General features: G+C 50.0%; 1 protein-coding gene across 19 annotated transcripts in view; it reads left to right on the top strand.

Annotated features, from left to right (window-relative positions):
* The window catches only part of ZMYND8 (zinc finger MYND-type containing 8), a 109,939-nt gene that overhangs the window by 32,277 nt on the left and 55,448 nt on the right, over window positions 1-22,214 (top strand). For 14 of the 19 annotated variants that reach the window (XM_054698062.1, XM_037499838.2, XM_054698076.1 and 11 more), the window contains 2 exons: window positions 12,073-12,221; window positions 19,659-19,877. In XM_054698062.1, the coding sequence (XP_054554037.1) occupies window positions 12,073-12,221; window positions 19,659-19,877 (368 nt within the window). Of the gene's footprint in view, window positions 1-5,066; window positions 5,567-12,072; window positions 12,222-19,658; window positions 19,878-22,214 lie in introns of those variants that run through there. The other 5 variants (XM_054698079.1, XM_054698069.1, XM_054698077.1 and 2 more) reach the window with 2 other exon arrangements.

The following is a 22,214-nucleotide window of genomic DNA, read 5'->3' as shown; positions in this document are numbered from 1 at the left end:
CTGCTGTCCTCGTCTGTCATGGGGCCCTGACTTCCTAATGAAGCTGCCCTAGTCTTGTCTTTCACCTCCTTAACCCACCCTTCAACAATGCCCCCTCCCTCCTCCCAGCCCCCTAGCAGTCTGGGGACTGTCTTTCAAACTAGGTTGCTGGATTTTGGGGTTGGGACCAGATATGATAGTAGTAGTTGGTGAGAGTTGTTTGACAAACATGCATCTTTAAAATCTAGACTCATCTCAAGCCTGGTGAGATGCTGACAGGTTGAGAGGCCCCAGGGAGCCGAGATGGAGACAGGAGAAGCAGATTTATTTTCTCTTGACTGGTATACCGATTGGGTGGGATGGAGAGAAGAGGAACTTGGATGATAATTTTTCACTTTCCCTTTTTGAGGCTGAGCTGGGTTTGCTGCTTTCACATAGATAAGAGGGAGAGCCCTTGCTTGCCACTGCAGGGGCAGAATTGGAGAATGGAGCCGGAGGATCAAGGGAGGTGAAGGGAAAGAGATCCTCAGACTTAAAAGGGTCTGATAAGAAAAAGGGCAAAGAATCCCGACTAAAAAATTTGGTTAAATGGTCATCACAGTGGGGGGTCTCCCTGTGGGGAGTGTTTTCCCTGGAGAAAGTCATTTCTCTTTTTTAAGGCTAAATGATTTTGAAACAATAGCTCCTCCCTAGAAGAATGGAGAGACCCTGGAAGCCGGTAGCCTGAGAAAACCTGAGTTACCCCCCTTGGGCTTTCAGCAATTGTGTTTAGCTGCATGGCCTCATCACATTCAGGATATAAATCCTTACTTAATCCCCTACTTTTGGGGGAAGTGGGCTCTTTAGGAAGAAATAAGACAGACTGAGTACCTGTTGAAAGGGAATTTCCTGCTCTAGTTTCTTTCTTTCGGACCCTTGGAATGGCCAGGGTCCCTTTTGTGTGACCTTCCCCATTGGCTTCACACTCCTGCTTTCTTGGTTTGCAGGGAGAAATTCTTAGATAGGGGAAGAAAACCTGGAGTTTCCTGTGAGTCTTCTCTGCCAGCAAACCTTGTGGCTTTGTTAACCCTCTCCTGTGACTCATTTAGGTGTCAAGAGAAATGTTTTGGGGGCACCTATGAGCCAGGCTGGGTGAAAGAAAGAAAGGAAAACCTGACAGCAAGCCCACATTCTGGAGGAGAAACAAGAAACATGTGAACCATCAAAAGAAGGAAATAATTTTTGATCATTTTCAACTAGAGATGAAGGGAAAAACATGAGGGGGGAAACTACTTCAGGATGATACAGTAACAGGGCCGGAGGCTGGGGGCTCAGGAAGGCTTCTCTGGGGAGGTGCCATTTGAGCCAAAAGCTGAAGTTGCCAACCGTGGGAAGGTCGGGCATGGAACTTGCTAGATGGAAAAACCAGCAAGTGCAGATGAGTGTGGCTTGTTTGAAGCCACTGTGGTTAGGGCTGGATGAATGAAGGAGCAAGCGTGAGCCGGGCCAGATGACTAGGGGCTTTGTAGGTCTTGATGAAAATGTACATGAGTAAACCCCTCACAGGGTTTAAGCAGGGGGATGCGAGTGCTTTTCTTATTGGGGGCTGCTACGGAGAGGCAGTGAATAGTCACATCCTGGATCAAGCTTGGTGACACTGAAGGTTGGACTGACCTTGAACAGGCAGTAGTGAGCATGGTAGGGAAGGAGCACCCGTCTGCCGAGGACTAGCTGTGTGCCAGGCACCATGGAGGAGGCGCTGCCATTCTACCCGGCAAGGGTTGGCATTATAATGCATTTTGCACATGACTCGGATTCTGAGGCCAACTCCCTCCCAGGCTGCTGGGCCTCATTTGAGTAGGGAGGAGGGTGCATTTGAGGAGTCCTGGAGAAGGTCAGTCTAGAATAGGGGTGGGGGGAGGAGGGGGGTGGTGTGGGCTACCCGAGGGTTCTGCTTTGATCTGGGAGGAAATCCTGAGCCCTGGGGGAATTTTGAGCCCGGCTGGGTGGGACCTGTGCCAGCCTGAGAAGGGACTAACCATGGAAGTTCAGTGGAAGTTCGTGTTTTTCACCAGTGAAACTTTTCTTTAAACAAGCTGGAGAAGCCTGGGGCAAATCACGAAGATCTTTTTGATTTGGGGAAACGGGTTTGGGATTTCTGAGCTTTGGTCTTTTTTTTTTTTTCTGCCTTGGTACCTCCTTCTTCCGAATAATCACAGTAATAACTCACGGGGCTTTGACACTTTGCATGCTTTGTGTTATTTCTTCTTAACAACCCTTTTAGGGAATGCTAGCAGTGGCAGCTGAATTGACCAAGGCACAGAGAGGCTGAGTAACTTGCCAGAGGACACACAGCTGGCAGGTGGCGGCTCTTGGATTCAGCCCTAGTGGTGTGGCTCAGAGCCCACACACTGAACAATAGTGCTTGTTGACACCGTGCCAAGCCTGTCCTTACCAGGTGGGCTCCCACCCTAGAGAAGGCAGGTGGCTGGTTTAGGTGAGGCCTTCCGAGTAGGACCCAGCCAGGTGGAGGCCCCAGCGGGTTCACTGACCTGTCTTCCTTGAGTATATAAAACACTTTGGCTGCTCTGAGCTTCACCTGCAAATTGGGTACAGACAGCACCATTCCTACCTGCTGGGATTCTTGGGAGGGACCCCAAGGAGGGAAGTAGCTGATCTCAATAAGCAGCTGAGTTGCGTGAACCCAGTTCGAGAAGGAAACAGAGCAGCGTTTCCTTGGAAACACATTTTCCCCCATGATGCCACTCAGATATCTGGTGTTCCTCCTGCTCGGCCTTTGGTCCCTCTGACCAGTGTCTAATGTATTTCTAGAGCGAATCATAGTCATTCGATATGTACCAGACACTTCAACACAGGCTTGCTTTTCTCTGGATCTCAGTTTCCTCATCAGTAAAATGGGGATATAGCTACCTCCCTGTGGAGTAAGTAAACTGATATTTGTACTTAGAATGGTGATGAAGGTGCTGATGAGAAGTGCTGAGCACAAGGCAGCTGTTGCACTGTCGCTTGTCTGGCTCTTTTGGGGGCAGGACTTGTCCCACATAGGCTTCCGTACCCCAGGTTCCTTCTGTCCAGAAGCTGCTCAGTGACTGTTCACTGAGAGGTCCCACTGTTTTCTTCTCTTTGAAATGTGAAGTCTGCTCTGAAACATTCAGCATCATTTTCCTTTTTAATGGGTGCAGATGCCTCCGTGGGTGGCGTATTTATTTGCACAAGGTTAGACCTGCCTGGTAGCTCTCTGCAAGGTTCTTTAGATCAGGGTTTCCCAGCCTGGGCAATAGTGACTTTTGGGGCGTGATGTCTCTGTTTGGGGTGGGGCGGGGCGGTGCCCATCCTGTGCACTGTAGGGTGTTCAGCAAAATCCCTGGTCCCTCCAACTAGATGTGAGTAACACTTCTCTCGCTGCGTAGATGGTGACACCCCCAGATTGTCTCCAGTCATTGTCAGGTGTCCCCTGGGGAGAGCGGCATGGTGCGGCTGAGAAAGTGCTCTACACTCTTCTGATAACCCCAGTCCTTTAAAAGGGGGCGCCCGATTTGTTCTGGGGACATGTTCTGAGCTCCTCTTGGGGCCAGGTGGGGGGTGAAGATACCGTGCCTGGCCGCGACATTCCCTGGCATGTAATGAGAGCTCCATCCATGTGGTTGTGATGTCCTTTTCCCCATGACCATTTAGAAATCTCTTAATTAAACATGTGAATATGATGAGAAAGCGTTCAAACAGGAGTCCGGCGTCTGCTGGGTTTTCCTCCAGGCCTTTGCAAACCCACACAACCCCTGCTTCCTTCACCCGGCTTCGATTTCTGGCCTTTGTTCACTTGGGTTTTATTCAGGCCAGGGCATAGAGAGGCGATTCCTCCTCTAATCTGTTTCATGGCAGCGGGGCCAGTTGGTGCCTCTGGTTCTGTCAGATGATGTCGATGTTCGTTTCCACCTTCGGCTTCTACAAGAAGCTCTGCAGTGGCTGCCTTAGTTCCTCCTGTGGGTGCCCGGAACGTGTGGGCCACAGGACACACTCTGAACTGCTCCTCCCAGGCCCCAGTGTGCTGAGATGTTAAGTGTCCTTTTGATGGGGGTACTTCACGTGACACTTTGGGACTGATATCCTTGCTTCTTTGCAGGAAGGTGAGCGGGTGGCTGTAGAGGGCCTCTCCTGTCCCTGCTGTTTTTGTAGAGGATTTGTCTAATAAAATGACTTTTGGAAAGGCCAGACCCTCATTCAGTGCCTGCCTGTCAGCAGTGTCTTTCCTGTCTTCTGCTCCCTGCTGCCTATTTTTCTCCCGGGTGCTTCTTGGCTTCCTTGGTGCCGGCGGTGACTTTTTGTTACTGAATTGGCCCATGGACACTACAGTTCCCTGTTGCCCTTTGAAAGCCACACACCACCACTTGAAATCTCCAGAACCTGAGCCGGGCCTGGAGTGGGGAGGTGGGGTGGGCGCACCAGGCCAAGTTCTTTGGATAAGTAATGCAAATGGCTTCCGCCACCTGTGAACCCTGCCCTCCGCCAGCTACCGAGTCAAGGCCAGAGGCAACCGGTTACTCCACATTTTCTTTGTGGTGATTTGGTTGCGTTTCAGGGCCTCAAATACGTACACATGTTGGCTGTAACCTTCCAGACGGCCCTGGACTGCTGAGGGGCATTGGTGAGGGGCATTGGTGAGGTGTGTGGGGGGCAGTGGTTTCTCAGAGGGAATTGGGCCCTGCCGCCCCGCTTTGTAAAATTTGACAAGAGCTTGGCATTCTTGAACCAGGAAATTCCTGTTGAGATGTTTTTGATTTTTCCAGAAGGCTTCTTCCCAGCAGAGCGGCAGAAAGGGCTGCTGGGCTTGCAATTGCCTCTGGTTGTTGAGGGCTAAACACGGAATTCATTTGTAAATCAGCCTCTTTTCCCTGGACGGAAGCCATTTCAGTCCTGCAGGGTTTGGGGGTTCACCTTTTACATATGAATGTGCCACTTCTGCATTACTGAGGCAGACGAGACCCAGACTGACCACAGAGGGAAAGGATTACACCATCAGTTTAAAAAAAAAAAAAAAAAAGATTTTTTTTTCCCCCCTCCCTTCTAGGAAGGGTACATCGGAACTAGGGCGATTGGGGAACAATTATTAAAAAACGTAAAAACCTTCAAAAGGCAACTACCCAGCCCGCCTCCTCCCCCTCTTGGATGGTCGCATTTCAACCAGCAGAACAACTGCAATTTGTGTGTTTATTCACATCCGGGGAAATAAATGGCTCGGCTGCAGTGGCTGGAGGCTTTCAGCTCGGCCTAGCTGCTGTCTGCCGAGGGTGATAAATTAGAGCTGAAAGCCCAGGGACATGGAGGCTCGTCACTCTGTCTCAGACAGTCTGATACCCGGGGAGGTGAGCCTGTCCTTGCCCCCGCAGGCCACCTAATGCGCACGAGGCCACAAGGCCGGGCTGGCCTGGTAAGTGGTGACTCTTAGCTTGTCCGCTTTGCTTCTTCCTCCTCCCCCTGGGAGAGGCCTCTAAGCATCCGGAAGCAGGAATGGCTGCCGAGGGTGAGCCTCTGTTCTCTTTAAAAAAGGAGAGGCTGGGTCCTCAGAGCAGCAGTGATTTCTCAGTGGCAGGTAAGCGCCCCTCCCCGGGTCACAAGCCCCTCGCTGGCCTGGCCCCCCTGCCAGCGCCTGGATTTCTGCTACATGTCATTCCCCAGGTTGGCAGTTGTTCCACTGCCTACATTTCCACACCAGCCCTCCTTTTCCTGGCCTGGGGGAGAAGTTCCCTTTGGAAGCCCAGCGTAGGTGAGGGCGGCCTCTCTGGAGGAGGCCAGGCTGCAACCTGGTTTTCAAGATTCTGTGACTCTGAGTGTTTGGTGTGTGAGCTAAATATGCTCTTGAGGGTTCTTCCCCCCCCCCCCACCCACTTGTTCCTCGTGGCTTGGGCATTCTCTGCTGTCAGAAGCATTTGCCTGCTCCGCACCCCCTATCTTTTGCTCCCAAATTTCTCCTGTCTGCTCTGGGCCTGGAGGAAATTCCAGGCTTTTGTTTCATCATGATGTCATTGCTGGCTGGAGAGGGCCCTGAGATTCCTGGGGAAGGAGGCCGCCTTGGGTACCTGCTCTGTGTCTTTGGGAAACCCTTTGAAATGATTAACCATCCTTGGCCTCTGCTGCTTCGGGAGAGCACCCTCTCGCCAGCCGCGGTCCTGCTCCCGGAGCCAGCACGGGCCGCTGCTTCTGACCTGCCTTTGTAGTAACGGGGGAAACCGGACGGTCCACCTTCTGGCTGCAATGGAGAGGTTGTGTCGTGGGCTGATTCTAGCCTCTTGCGTCTCCCTAACTTTTTGTCTGTGGCATGGATTTCGCGCTCCTCTGGGAACCGAGCTGTTTTTGGAGAGGGATGGTGGTGGGGGGAGGGCGCAGGAGGAATTGTTGGTTTAAACCAGTCATCTTCCATTGCCTGCTTACTCGCTGCCAGGTGTATACTCAGAGTTCCCCGTGAGCTCACTGATCTAATCTTCCATGACTGCGTCAGGCACCACGACCCCTGCCTTAGGGAAGAACGGAGACACAGGTTGAGTAGCTTTCTTAAGGCCACACTGTTGGGCCGGCAGCAGGCCTAGGTCCCGAGCACCCTGGACCCCGCCTATGCCATCTGCAGCCCTGTCTGTTGGAGTCTGTGCCCTGACTTCTGTGTCCCATTTTGCCCGACACTGCTCATCTCTGACGGAGCAGAGCTGGTCACCCTGTGGACCATGAGGCCTGTCTCAGCTTGTTGACCGAGTTTCTCTCTTCATGCAGGCCCCAGTAGGCTCCTCGGCGACATCATTAAGGAAATTTAACACCCACAAAAACATGCACAGACCTGGCCCTCCTGGGGATGCGCCGGCCTTTCAGCTGGGGCCCTGTCCCTCTCCAGAGGAGACAATTCCCATAACGATGTGTCATTTCCTAGACTTTGGAGAAGGGGAGAGCTGTGACTCAGGCCCGGATGTGGGTGGGGGTGAGGGCCTGATGTGGCCGGCTGGATGGAGATGGAGAGGAGTGTTTGGGCAGGGGAGACGACTGGGGAGCTGCCAGCCCCCCACTTCCCTTCCTGCTTCCCCCTCCCACGCCTATTTTGTGGCTTAGGCCAGGTTCTGGTGCCGACACACAAAGATTGGAAGGCAAATGTGCTTCCCGAGGGAAGAGGGCTGTGACAGAGTGCTTGCATCATCAGTCAGACACACAGACACAAAGACACACAGACACACAGGATTTTCCCCTTTTCTTTCAGTTCCTCTTACCAGCTCCCTGCTGTACTCTCTCCCCCAGCCCTCAACTACAGGTAGAGGGGAAAAAAGGGCAAAGTGAGAGAGAGTCTCCAAACACAGGCCCTGGATTTGGAAGTCGACTGGCCGCAGAGCTGGGGACGCGCCTCCCTCCCCCTCCGCGAGGCCATGGGTGTGCCCTGGAATGTCACTTCCTGAGCTCAGACCCCAGCTTGGCCACATGGATGACCCTGGGAACGACTTAGAGGGAAGGATACAAAGGGCATCTGGACAGTGCCTGCTGCCTCAGACATAGTAAAAAAAAAAAAGGCCTCAGCTGTCACTGTCTGTGGTTTGAAAGCTAAGAGGCCGGGTAATCCTGAAGAAGGGCGTCCTTTCAGACGAGGGGTCCCCAGGAAGGGTTGAGCGGGATTATTTCTGGCGGCTCGCAGGACACAGGTTTGGGAAGTATCTCGTCACCTGCCCTGTTCCAGTACCCAGCAGACCTCCCCATATTACTAAGTTTTCAGCGAAATGTCACAAGGCGGGGGAGATTCTGCTGCTCTTGCACCACGCCAAGCTGCTTTCCTGAGTCATCGCTCTGTCCTTCTCTGGAGGCAGCTCTCCTCCCTTGCCCTCCTTAACTCCTTCAGAACCAGACTTATTTTGGGGGAGCAGGGGTGGGAGGCGGGGGGCCACCGGTGGGCCCCAATCCTGCTACCTCCAAGAGAGCCCTTTCAGATCAAAGGCACATCATTTCCCCTGCTGTTCAGTCTCCAGCGGCTGTCTGTCGTCGTTTCAAATTGATAGCGATACAGCCTTGTCAGAATTAAATCATTAGGCAAGGGAAAAAAGCAACTCTGACTCAGCTTTCTGGAAATGGTCCTTCAGGCCTTGTCACCAGGGCGACAGCAAGGTCCACCCACAGCCACCCTGCTGTCACCATCTGCCGCCCAGCCCCCACTGGACTGGGGAGGGTCTGCAGTCCAGACACTGACCTACTCTGGCACCCAGTGGGGCGCCGGTCCGCAGGCCTTCTCCCAGGGAACCTTCTCCCAGGGAACCTTCGTTGAAAGCCTTGTTGACCGTGTGCCTGTTGTTTGGAGCCTGTTACATTTCTGCTCTAGGATCTAGTCTCAGCTCTGCCGGGAGTCCCTGTGGTCGTCCCTGGGAACAGATTTGGGGTTTTTGTGTTCTGCGAAGACCAAAGGGGTTGGAACTCTGTTGGTGCAGGCAGCCTTGGGTCTGAACCCTTTTCTGAGTGCGACACGATTCTCCATTTTGTTCCCTGGTGGACTCCAACAGAACTCTCTCCCAATCTAAATGGTTCCGATGAGTATTCATTTCTGGTTGCCTTTTCTCTTTCCCATGGAATTCAGACATTTTAGCGTTTGCGACCCGCTGGCCCTGTAGTCTTTCATCTGTAGAGCTGGTGACACCTTTGAGAAGGTGCGGTGGGCATGGCTGCTCTTGCGGGAAACTGCATCCGCACACCGGCTGTGGGGTGCGGATTCTGGGCCCCTGAAGGCCTTCGTGGACTCCAGGTAAGGACGCCTGGTCTGGCTCATTTCTCCACCACCGTCCCCCCCCCACATTACAGACACTGGGGCCCTGAGTAGTGGGGAGACTTGCCTGGGGTTGTCTCCTGTTGAACTTCTCTCCATTTGCCCCCTTGCTTGGCTTCTAACTCCTCAGCTTGGGGACCAAGCCCACAGGCAGCGGTGGGAAGGAAAAGAGATGGGCTTACCAGCGTGGCAGTCAGACTCCCCCAAACACATGCCAGAGCATCTCAACTAGTGGGCACCAGAATCTTCCTCCCGAGGGTTTGCTAAAACCACAAGTGGCTGGGCCTCACCCCAGGATTTCTGACTCTAGCTCTGATGTGGGGCCTGAGACTGTGCATTTCTAACAAACCACAGGTGCTGCTGCTACTAACTTGGGGACATTTTGAAAATTGGCATCCTGGGGGATCTGAGCCTCAGGGAAGCTTAGATTGCTAGGGGACGCTAGTGCCCATTCTTGCTAGGTGGGGGTGGGGACGCTCTGCTGTTCACCCACCGGCCTTGCTCCTGCTCAGCTGCCCCTCATGAGGGCAGACCTTTCCTGGGGGCGCTTGGGCGGTATGCAGGGATGCTTTTTGCTGTCACAGTGTTTAGGAATACTGATGGCGTTGAGTGGGAGGGTGCCAAGGGTGTCCTTGACACGAGGAAGAGTTGTCCTCCCCAAATCCAGTAACATTCTATCCAGAAACATCAGACACTGCCTGTGTTCCCCACCCACGAACACGCCCCTGAGTTTCTCGTGGCTGTGTCTTTGCTCAGGTATTTCTTTGAAAATCTTTCAAACTGAAGAAAATACACAAAACCAATTTTGCCCAATTGCTCTCAATGATTTCCTGGCCAGGATGCCTTTTCTGGCGTGCATCTCCTCTGAACCCCTAAAATACCTTCCTTAAACACCCACACTGCAATACTCAAGCAGTTATTTAGGTCTATCAGATCCTAAATAGAAGATCCATGTAGACGAAACCCAAGCTTCTTCCTGTGGTCTGTCCCAGCTTTGCCCACCTGGTGACGTTTCTGGTCTGGCCTCTCTCCTTTGTTCCTTGCTGGCTTCGCACCTGCTGCTTTTTGATGTGTGACTGAACCTCAGAAATACTGCATTTATGGTTTTCTTTTGAGCCAGTAGTTCAGGGCATGTGATAAAATTAGTACACAAGGGTCCACTGTGGAACATAGTGCAAACCTGGATGTACGTATGTACCCATGTCCAGGTGACATTTGCACTAGATAGAAAGCATCCTTCTGAGGGAATGTGTGTTGATCTGTTAATGGTATTAGATCAGTGTAGCTTTTTATTCTTTATTTTTATTTTATTTCATTTTTAAAAAAGATTTATTTATGCATGAAAGAGCTGGGATGCAGGTCAGAGGTGCGGGGGGTGAGAGGACTCACCAGAGACAGAGTGGGGAGCAGAACAGGCAGATCTATGGAAATACACTGCTGAGGGGAGCAGCGGGTAGACAGGAGAGGTCTGCTGTGCCGTGTGGGTCAGCTCTCTAGCTGGGGATCGAACTCGTGCTGTATGTAGTGGCTGTGGATAGCTTCATAGTGCTGCGTCTTAACCCCTTGCGCCACAAGGGAGGCCCTAGCGTAGCTTTTTAAACCTGACACGCAAGCTTGGAAATGGTCGGGTGTGGGCTGGGGTCAAGGTTCCTTGTTACTTACCCGTAAGGTCGGGTACTCCTTGGTGTGGCTCCAGCACGGTGTCACCAGGTCTCAGTTGGTGACGTTGAAGTGGCTCTACTTGGGGTGTGGCTCACAGCACAGCATGGAACCCACATGTGTGTGCTCTGCTTCCCTTCGACTACGTCCAGAGAATGTGTTCCCAGGAGGAGATTGTTGGTCACAAGCCAAATTGAGAGTTCACCTGTGATGGCAGGTGGTGCCGGGGTACCAGGACCCCCGAGGAACGAGAGGAGGTTCCTGGGGAGATGGTGCCAATCCCCGGCTGCACCTAGTCAGTGAGTTTTCTCACTCACTAGTTGTCATGGGCCCTTTGTCTCTCCGGGCCCCCGTTTTGATGTCTGTGGGATGATCCCCCACCTCTTGGGTCTGATCCCCCTCCAGCTGCCTGTGGTCAGCTCTTGCTCCCTCCAGGCTGTGTCTCGGGGCCGCACCCTCAGCACTTGTCTAGGAGGGTTCAGTGTGTGGATTGGATTTGGCGAAAACAGTTCATTTTTTTTTTTCCCTGCTGGCTTCGCCCTTCAGTCGGAAGTAACCTCCAGGAGGCCTTGCTTGTGGCCATCTTGGACCCTGCTCATCCAGCCCCGGCAGCTCCTGTCCAGACAGGAGGACGGGACACGGCGGCCTGCGTGCCGGAGCCTGCCCGGGAGTGGAGGCTGGCGGAGACACGTCGCGGGCTATCTTGGGGATAGTCATCTTTCCGGATTCCACCTCCCACCCATCACCTATGCTCTCGGCACAGCTCTCTGCTCTTCCGGAGCCGGGAGCTCTCATTCCTCGGGATGTCAGGTGCTCCGGGCTGGGCCCTTCTCTCACCCCCAAGCTAACAAGTCGCCGTAAGGCATGGACTGGACTCCGGTCCTTGCAGGTGAAGACCAGATGGTGGTAAAATGTGTGTAAATGAGATGCTGGCAGAGTAAAAATAGAGAAGAGAGGGGCAACGAGGGTGGGATTGGCATTTTCCTGAGAGTTCCAAACACGATGCCTGCTTCTGACTGGGTCCTGAGAGCTTTCCAGTGGGTGGGGTATGTTCTTTATGCAGTTAAACTTAGCCTAATAAACAGGAGTAAATGTTGTTGTTCACTATGGTGTCTGTCTGCCTTCATTCTCTTGAAACGTGGCTGCATTTCTGGCATACCTTTCATGGTTTCCTGCTTTTGCCATCAGGCACAAGTGTGGAGAAGAAATAATTCTTTGGGATACGGTAATTGAATGATAAGCTCATGGCAGCTGGGTTTAGGCCTCGGCAATCGGGACACAGTAGGGAAGGGTGGGGGACTGTGGCAAAACAGCGGGCATATTCCCATCAAAAAGTAGCTTTCTGGCATTCAGTTCTGTTTGGTGCCATAATGCCCTATAGACCCTGATCTGTGTTTTTTTTTTTTAAAATGAGAAGCCAAAAATCTGGGTTATTGTATTTTGGCAGTGAATTAAAGGCTTTTACAACAGTGTTACATAGGCTGAAGGAAGAATGTCTGAGACAGGCAATGAAGGAAGGCAGGGGGTGTCTTCTAGGAAGAAGAAAGCTACAGTGGCATTGGATTTGAAGATAAAATGCCTTGTGTCCCACATGTCCTTCTCTGAGAGGCCCAGGCCTCCTGAACTGCTTTAAAATACCTGGTCCTGTGTGTCTCTTTCAGATCCTGGCTCCTCAGAGAGAACAGCTCAGAAAAGAAAGTTCCCCAGCCCTCCACATTCTTCCAATGGCCACTCGCCACAGGACACATCAACAAGCCCCATTAAGAAGAAAAAGAAACCTGGCTTACTGAACAATAACAATAAGGAGCAGGTAAAGGGCCGCCGGGAACGTGTCCCTGCAGCGGGACAAGGCTGTGGCGAGACGTGCGGCCGCTCCCGGGTCTTCTTGTGGCCTGTGTCCTTGACATTTAACAAGCTGCCTTGCGCAGGCTGCGTTTGCATGGGGCAGCCAGGACAGCTCAGAGGGGGCCTGTATAGGAGCTTCCTGTGGGTTTGCAGAGCTTCTGGGGACAGGATCCTGATGCAGTGAATATGCAGTGTTAGGACTTGGGGTGCTGCCTTGGATTTCAGTTCTTGTGCTTTGGGCCAGTTTGCCCAGGCGGCCTCCTTGACCTGTGGGTCCAACTCCAGGCTCTACCTGGGTGTGGGTGCCAGAGGAGGCCTGCTCCTCCCTGTCTCTGTTTTCTCATCTGTAAAATAACAGGTTTAGGTCTGTGGTGAGGGGCAGCCGCTTGCCATGCCCAGTGCCTGGGTTCCTCCTCAGGGAGCACAGACCCCAGACACCACAGACTCTCCCTCCTCAGCAGCCCAAGACCAATCAATTCAATAAGAAAAATCTTTATGCCACCGAGGGTCTTGTCTCAGGAACTTGCTAGTTTTAAGATTCTCTTAACTGGGATAGATAATTGAGATCTAAAAATGAGAGGTGCTTTAGTGGCCTGTGAGTTCATGTCTCCTAGCCCCGGATTCAGGCTGCCCCAGCAGGGGCTGTGGGCATTTTTCCCTTCTGTGCCTCGTGGAGGACAGAAGCAGTGGGCCCCGGGGGGATGAAGTTGGAAAAAACAAGAGCATGCTGGCATGGGAGAGATGCACCAAGGGTTAAGTGCCAGGGCCGTGAGAGGCACACGTTTCTGCACACTGATCTATTTTCACTCTCCAAATTACACAGCTGACTGCCAGCTCTGCTCGTGCTTTGTGGCTGTGGGCAAGTTAACCTCTTGGTGCCGAATTTTCTCATCTACTGAAGTAGGATGACGATCTGATCCCTATGGTTTTCCGGGGTGGGTTGTGAAGGTGAATGGAGCCAGATGACATCAATAATCATAGGAGACATTAAGCCAGACTCTACGTGAAGGCGGTGCAGACACACAAATGCCATGTGAGTTAGTGAAACAGCAGCTCTAGCAGCATCTAGACCTGCGCAGTTTAGTGTGACAGCCACCAGCCGTCTGTGTGGCCTCAGAGCAAGTTGCAAACGTGACTGCGGAGCTGAATTTTTAATTTTAACGAGTGACCCGTGGCTTGTAGCTTCTGTGTCAGGCAGCACAGGTATGACATTGGCCACCCCACGTTAACAGGAGAATTGGTGGGTCCCCCATACATCTTGCAAGGAGTATTGATTTGAAAAACAGATTAAATGGTGTGGATGACAGTGGCACAAAGGGCAGGGCTCATAGTCAGCTGTGTTCTGTTGTCAGCAGTTTTCTGCATTAATCTCACTGTTGCACGTGGCCCTGTGTGGAAGGACTTTACAGAGGACATCACAGAGGCTTAGAGAGGTTAAGTTGCCTCCTCAAGACCTCAGAGCAAACTAGAAGCTGCCCATCTGGCTTGAAGCTGGGGACAGTTCACCCCTGTTACCCAGGGGCCATCCCATAGCTGGGGATTGATGTAAAAAAGCATGAAGGCCACAGAAAATCCCCAAAGCCATTCTGTAGCTTTCTGGGGAGATCCTGGATCCCACAAGGCATATACTGGCCCATCCACCCCCCATGCAGAAATGGTCTTCCACACCTGCTCTCAGCATGCCCACGTGCACACACATTTTGTGCGCACACCCAGTTCTCAGCTGTCCTTTGAGAGTTGCCTCCCATCTCTTGGGGAGCTTATCAACTTGGGTCACTCATGCATTTCTTTGCTCTCCCTTCATCTGTGTGTTAATATTGGCTCTCTAACACTTGCCTCATGCCCACAGTGATGTGCTTGTGAATCTGTGTCCACTCTGTATCAGCAACACATGGCAGTGTCTGGGGACTGCCGACCCCCCAGAGTTTGACACAGGGTGGGAGCTCCTGAGGGCTGACGCCCTTAGTCTCTGGACAGTAGCACAGCATGGGTGACTGGACACAGGGTTGGTTGTGCTCTGAAGAATTAGTCTTTACTTTTGACAGTCAAGTTCAGGGAGCCAGGGCACTGGAGGGAAAGTTCCAGGCCTGGGGACCTGGTCCTTTCTAGCCCCACTGGGGAAACTCTCTGTGTGGCCTTGTCAGTTGTTTTCCCATCGGAGCTTCAGTGACCTTGGAAAATAGAGGTTTGGACTAAGGAACATTGTAAGGTTGATTATAGTTTGTTTTTTCAGGTCTGAAACCCCCGTGAGCTGAGCGGCCAGGAGTTGGCAGAAGAGAATAGCCTGAAATGTAGAGGAGGGCCTTCCTAATTGTGGCCTCACAATCCACTCTAGCATAAAAAGTTGCATCATAGGGGTAACCACCCTCATGCACAGTCTTTCCCTCCAGGGAAAAGTTAATCCTTACAAAAAGTTTTCTTTGGGCACTTCTCTTTCCCATTTTCTTTTCTCTCTTCCTTCTTTTAGAATTCTGGAATGAAAAGCAAATTGTAGGTCCGTTTGACCAACATAATTTCTTTTGGTCACTGACATTTAAAGATCATGAGGTTTCAAATAAAAATTTGTATTTCTGAATCCAACAAAATCTCAGAAAAATCCAGCAACAGTGGGAGTTGAGTCGTCTGTCTCTTTAGGCGCAAGGCCTGGCTACTCTAGTTTGCTGCACTCTCCACTCCTCTCTGTAGTGTACCACTCGGCCTGCTTTGTTTCTTCTGCCTCTGGAGCTCTTAGGTGGTTGAGTACTTTAGATTTTTGGTATATATCCAGATTTGCCAGCTCCTTATTTTCTTCACTCTTAATTTCTGTGTTCCAGTGTCCCAAAAAGAAAGCCATTTTGGCTTTACACAAACAAAAACAAGTATTTTTCCATTTTGATAGAGACCTTATATTACTAAGTGAAGTTGAGGGTCGAATTTTAAGATTGGGAACCATTACACCCATTTTTCATATGGGCTTCTTTTAAGAATAACTTTTAAACAAGTTAATTTTAGGGGAGAAAAAACCTATTCTAAGGCTTATAATTAATTTTGAAAGCTTTTTGGTCCAGTGGTTTCACCCCTGAGGACAGGCTTAAAAACATGTAGGTATTTTCTTCTTGGGGTTTCAAGCAGGGAGGAACCCCTAAGCATGGAAGGTGGCCCTGGCATTTTGTTGAGCAGGAGGGTTAGGTTGCTGAACACCCTGCAGCAGATGGGGTGAGAGGGATCTTGCCCCAAGTAACATTAAGGCCTTCACTGAAAAATATTCACTCTAATCTTTAGTTCTTGGGACATTAGAGTTCAAAGAGTTCTAGAGGTTTTCTTTTTTTCCTCATTAAAGGATTGAGAAATAATCTGCTCGTAGATTTGTACTAAATGGCCTTAGGTGTACCTTTGATCAACTATGGCAAAAAAGGAGGCCCCTCCTCTGAGTACAGGTGGGTCAGGATCGACTTCTTTAGGCTTGTGCTTTACCCTAAAAACCGGGACATTTCATAGAAGCCCTTTGTTGTTGGCAGAGTCAGTTGCTAACAGTTGAGACCATCCAGCCAATGGCTGGGTTGACATCTCCCTGAGCTCTGGCAGCGCAGTGCGTGTGTGCCTGGGCATGTGTGGCTCAGGACACCCAGCTCAGTGAGTGCTGCCTCCTTAGGGGGGCAGGAGCTCCACCCCTCCCGCTGTCCCACCAGCTGAATGTGAAGGCTGAATGTCGGTGTCATTCCCTTCACTCCTTAGAGTAGAGATACATCTTACAGTATTCAAGCTCTTATCTGAGGCAGGAGAATGAAAAATCAGCACAGGCACCATCTTTATTCCTGTACGTTACCTGTATGACCCCTGCAGGCATTTGAATTTGTGTGACCCTGCAGGCATTTGAATTTGTGATCCCTGGCTACTGGCAAGTACTCTGTGCTCACACCCAGCCAGTACACCTTCTCTCTGCTTCATGCAGACCAGGTGTCAGCAGACTGCAGCCTATCAGCCAGATGCAGCTGGGGCCTAAGTTTTAAATGAAGTTTTATTGACATCTAACCACATTCATTCATTCACTTACAGTATCTGTGGTTGCCTTTGCTCTACCACACAGCTTGCAAAGCCTCAACTATTTTTCATCTTCACTAAACCCTTTGGAAACAGTGAGCTGGCCCCTGATGTAGACAAATGTCTTCCAGAGTGAACAAGTTAAGCCAGCCTGTGAAAGACGCAGGGAAATAAGACCATTTGCTCTCAGAGCCTGCAATTATCCTGGAACAACACAGGTTGCAACCTGTTGCCTTCCTAGCAGGCTGGTAACACACCTTCTCGTACCTGTGGGGGAGAAAAACCATAACTCATTTGACCTGAAATGAGTTGCTTTTACTTTTTTTAATGTTCTGTATTTGTTATCAGATTATTTTTATGGAAAAGGAAACACTTACAAGCAGCAGATAAGGCAGGTACCCGATAGACAAGATTAGCAGTCTCCTAGTTTTCAGGCACAAAGTGCTACTTAAGAAAAGGAGGAAATCTGCTAAGTGTGGTGCTGCCCAGCGCTCCTTGTCATCCTGCCGGGAACGCCCACCTGGGCCAGGTGGGCCTGGGGCAGGACATGGGGAAACCTAGCTTCTGAGGTGGTAAGACCTGGCTTCTGGTAGGTGGGCAGGACTTGCTGCTGAGGGGGAATGGCTGTCGTCTTCCAACCTTCCAGTTTCATGTAGATCTCAGTGACGCTTCCTGTCCTATTAATAACTTACTGAACGGAAGTTGGGCTCTGACAAATGGCTTACTAGTATCTTGCAAAAGCCACAGAGCATCCTGGAAGACCCTGGTCAGGTTAGAAATGGTTCTGCTTTGCTAGGCATAGTTTAATTTCAGTAGGAATTTCTCCTTCATCACCTACCCTTCCTTCTCCTTTCTCCCTTAGCCCCGTGTAAATCCTCATCACAAAGAAACTCAAAGCACCATTTCCCTAGAGCAGACCCTCTATATTGGTGTTCTCAGTCACAGGCAGGGGACATTAGGCAATATCTGGGGACACTTTTAGCTGTCACTGTGCATGGTGGGTGCTGCTGGTCTCAAGCCAAGGACACTGCTGTGCATCCCCCAGAGCATAGCACAACTCCCCCGGTGAAGAATGTTCTGGCCCCCAAGGTCTCTGGTGCTGGGGTAGAGAAGCCAGGCTCTGCTTGTGCTAACTTTGCAGGGTCCCTTCTATTGTGTTTCTATTTGTCTTCCTGATTTTCAGAATTCTCCCCCTGCAGCTTTTTTGCATTAAGCAAGAGTTATTTTGAATTACAGAGAATGTTCTCTGAGGGGGTTACTGAATCATCAGCCTCTCTTCTGCATCTAGTGTCATTTCATATGGGGTACAGGGGCCAGAGAAAAGGCTGGGACACTCAGGTTTGAGTCCTTGCTCTGGGCAGGGAGAGGCACATGAGTCTTTTTAAATAACTTTGTCACCTGTCAAATAAGATCGTAATATCTACCCTGGTCACCTTTCTGGGTGGTTGTGAGGATAAAATGCGCATGGTATGTGTGAACAATATGCATTGAAAATGGAAGGTGGAAAGAATATAGTAACAATATGATAACAATAGTTATCCCCTGGAAACCAAGTGGAGTTCTGTCTTCAGCACTGAACTGAAACAGGGCAGTGACTGGGCTCAGGAATTATGTAACCACCCTGTAGATCTTTGCTGTTTTCCTAGTAGCAACGAGAGCAGAGAGGCTTGGAAGGATTGTTAACACAGATCTGCTAAATAAGCATCTGTGAGGCTCTTTATTAAGGAGGGTAGATGTCATGGGCATTTTGAGAACATTAAAATTTCATCATAAAAACCAGGAATGAGACGAGGTGCCTGCAGTCTTGACCACTTTCTCTTTATTCTGGGGACCTAGCCATTGAAATAAGGAAAACAACAAGAGTCATGTAAAAATATTAGACATGAACAGACAAAACCCGTGTTCCTTAGAAGTGATAAGACTTTTTGAATCAATAAGCTATTAGAATTGTTTACAGGTGAGGTCACTGTTAAAAATCGAACAGCTTTTCTATGTACCAAACATTAGCTCTTTAGAAAATAAAATAGAAAAGATCCTCATTCACAATATCAACTGAAATTGTTGTTTTCTTGAAGGACAAAAACCACTTTTTCTACTATGAGGTGTATTCATAGGTAGGTCCTGTGGCTGCAGCTAAGCTGTTAACCCTGGCTCTTTGGCTGCTGGATTGTGTAACCTTCAAGGTCACATAGTCAGTTACCAGGTCATTGTGGTGCTTATTACCAGGCTCTCTTCTCTTCTCAGACAGGATTTCTTAGTGGTCTCTGATAGAAGTCTCACTAATGGGTAATTTTACATGTTTAGAGTTGGCTGCTGGATTCAGAGCAGAATCATCGGGTACATGTTTCTCCTGATGATGTAGTAGAGGGAAGGGGTGGCTGCCGTGAACTGGCCTCCCATCTCGTCTTTCTGCTCTCTTTGGTCCTAAACTGGAGACGAGACTACTTCGCAAATATGAGAACCTACCCTCATTCAAGAATCATGACTTCAAGAGGCTCTCGTTGGCTCATCAGTACTTTATGCTTTGGGGGTAGACTTAAAAAAACCGGTGACCCGTTTTCGGTGGCTCAAATCCAAATGCCTGCTGTTGAAAGAATCCCAGGGCAGATTTCCATATTTATGTTGACATTGTACATTGAACCCTCTGCATGGTGGCTTTTTAACCTCACTAAGAGCTCTGTTGTCACAGTACTGTGTTCAGTGCATTTAATCTCAACCAGGATGCCAAAGCTACATGTTTTTATCCCCATTTTACAGATGAGAAAATTGAAACCGAGAGGTTAAGAGCTCGCCCAAGCAGCTGAGAGAGTGAAAATTTGAATGCATGTATCTGGGTGGTGGTGGTTGTGCAGCCCTGCTTGGGTGCCTGCTAATTCTTAGATGCTAGTTTTTAACCCAGCACCTCTTAAGAAACACAAGAAAAAGAATCTTAATCTCTGACAACCTGCAAATTCTGTATTTAATCGAGTAACCCAAGATGGCTTTTTTAAAAAAAGATTTATTTATTTATGCATACAAGAGCTGGGGTAAAGACCAGAGGTGTGGGGGTTGAGAGGATTCACCAGAGACAGAGTAGAGAACAGAACAGGCAGATTGACAGAAATACACTGCTGAGGGGAGTAGTGGGCGAGTCCGGAGAGGTCTGCTGCGCCATGTGGGTAGCTCCCTGGCAGGCTGGGGATTGAACTCGTGCTGCAGAGGCTGCGGATAGGTTCATAGGTTGAAGTCTTAACCCCTTGTGCCACTAGGGAGGCCCCCAGATGGCTTTTTAATGAATGTGTGAAATGCTATACTTGTGTTGTGTTGATGTATTTGTTCAACTTCCTTTTGAGAATGCACATTTGTTTTGAAACCAAACCTGTCTTTCTTGCCTACATTTCAGTCAGAACTAAGACATGGTCCGTTTTACTATATGAAGCAGCCACTCACCACAGACCCTGTTGATGTTGTACCGCAGGATGGACGAAATGATTTCTACTGCTGGGTTTGTCACCGGGAAGGCCAAGTCCTTTGCTGTGAGCTCTGTCCCCGGGTTTATCACGCTAAGTGTCTGAGACTGACATCGGAACCAGAGGGGGACTGGTTTTGTCCTGAATGTGAGGTTAGTTCCTGATGATGAATGCATGACCTGCCTCGTTTCCTCTCCTTTCTCTTTCCCCTTTATTTTTAATTGTCCAAATCGTCTGGATGCAGCTCCTTCCATCTGCTTGATCTGGGAGGCCTCTTTCTGGACCAGCATCGGCACAGCCTCAGCACTGCAGCTGTTGGAAAGAGTTGCACTGAATATTATTTTTGCTTCTTCGCGGGTCTGGATCGTGTTGAGATCTGCAGCCTTCTATGATTTTCTTAGGATGAATTTTTCAGAAATTTTCATGGACTCAGTCTCTTGAACCTCCAGCAGCGGCCAACCTGGGAAGACCAGTGTCTGTGTGGCTTCCGTGGGGTTGCCAAGGTTCTCATGCTGCCCGTCTCTCCAGGGGCTCCGTTAGGTGCCAGGGGGAGTCCAAAGTGATAGAAAAGAGACGTGAGCCACATTCCTTGCAGAAGAAAAGGACAAAGAGCCAAAATAAAGTCATCTACAGTGTGTTAGAAGAAGAGTATTCCAGGGAACACGAAGATGAGGAATAGAGAGTGTGTGGGATGTAGGATGTTTCCATTTTAAACGAAGTGGATGGGAGTCCTTGCTTGGATCTGAGAATGACCTGGAGAAGGTGAAGAGGGAGCCGCGGGGAAGACCTTCTGCTCTCCCTGCAGAGGGCGCTACAGGCACAGGACCCAGGAAGCACCTGCAGAAGCCCAATGCCCTGGCGGAGGGGCCCATGCATTTCATTCTTGGTAGTCTGAATCCTCTTTGTTCAACTGCAGATCAAGGGTGCCCGCTGTTCTAACGTGGCTTCTGTTCCCAGCAACTCCCAACAAGGACATTTTTCCAAAATCTCAGACGTAAGAATGTCATCGACACAATCATTTAATCATGGAATCTCATTTGGAGTCTGAGTTTTATTGGCATTCGTTGTCAAATGAGGAAGCTTTCTCTCCGTGAAATGGGGAGCGTCTCCCAGACTTCTGTGATATGGTATCTATGGCATTGCTTTTGTGCAGGGAAAAAAATTAGATGTCAGGTCAGTGTGATCATGATATTTTAATGGTGTTCAGCACCTAAACTTGCCAAACATGGCTGGTTGTGGTGTTTGGTTTACTGTAGAAGGATTTGTGGGCACCTTGCTCAGCGGTGTCCTCAGGAGAAGCTGGCCTCCGGGTGCCACGTGAAGTGTGTGGATTGGAACCTTGGTCTTGAGCGATGCTTCTTTATTTAATATTGCAATGAGATAGATGCTCAAACATAGGATGCTTTTGTTTTGAACAATGGTTTTTGAGGGAAGGTTGCTAAGACGAGGGATTTGCTATTAACATGTGTGGAAAGAACCCAGCAGCAGGGCCAGGCCAGAGTTTTTCAGTGGTAGACCTTCCATCTCTTCCATGGGTCCATCAGATGCCTGTGGATTTAGCTCATTCCCTGCACAAAGCCTCCCTCAGAAGAGTGTCTGTTTTGGTCCAGCCGAGCACGTTGCCTGCAGCCTCCAGCTGACGCGCCCTGGGCTCATTGGTGAGGATAGGGCCTCCGGATCTGGTGCAGAAAAGACTGGAAATGCGTATCTGGTGCCTTCAGTCTGTATTGTGGGGACCAGACATTCCCGTCAGGACCAAGGACCTGGGGTGCAGGGAGAGGAGGTGAGCAGGCTGCCGAGGGGTTCACCATGGGTAGTTACCTGGAAATGGACTTGAATGCAAACACAGGTGTTGTGTGTCTGATATCTGAGCTGTAAGGTCCCCAGGTCTCTCGGGGGTGAATTGTTGATGCATCCGCTGGATTCTGGTGGCTCAGCCATTGGATTTGTGTGTCTTGGAGCAACTCACACAATGCCCTTTTCCTCGATGACCAAACAGGTTCATGAAGAGTTCCTTTTGGAGCATCTAGAGATATGAGGAATGGGAACTAAATCCAAATGAATTGGGGACAACTTTTCTCAGCTCTCCCTGCACAGATGGTGGAAGAGTGTTTCCTGACATCATCAGAATTGGCTATTTTTGTTGTTGCTGCTACCTAAGGATTTTGAAGCCCTGAAATAGCACCAGATTTGCATAGCAGAATGCGGTTTCAGACATTTCTCTGGGTCTCTTTAAGGAGAATTTCCCATACACGATGACATTTATGGCCTGAGTGGGTACACGTTGGTGACGGAGAACAAAGTCGTGTTTAGAGACTTCAGAATTAGCAGGAGACTAATTCTACAGGGAAGGCTGTCCCTTTTTCATCGCTGATGTCAGTGAGTTGATGCCTTGTCAGTTTCCTGAAAGATCACAGTAGCAGAATGCAGAACCTTAAGAGCTCAAATTAAGGGGCTGACTCATTGTTAGGTGTGAGCACCCCGAAACC

This window comes from Talpa occidentalis, unplaced genomic scaffold, assembly GCF_014898055.3.
Source record: "Talpa occidentalis isolate TD23 unplaced genomic scaffold, MPIMG_talOcc4v2.1 talOcc4.10, whole genome shotgun sequence".
Lineage (NCBI taxonomy): Eukaryota > Metazoa > Chordata > Mammalia > Eulipotyphla > Talpidae > Talpa > Talpa occidentalis.
This window is presented reverse-complemented; position numbering and strand designations above follow the sequence as displayed.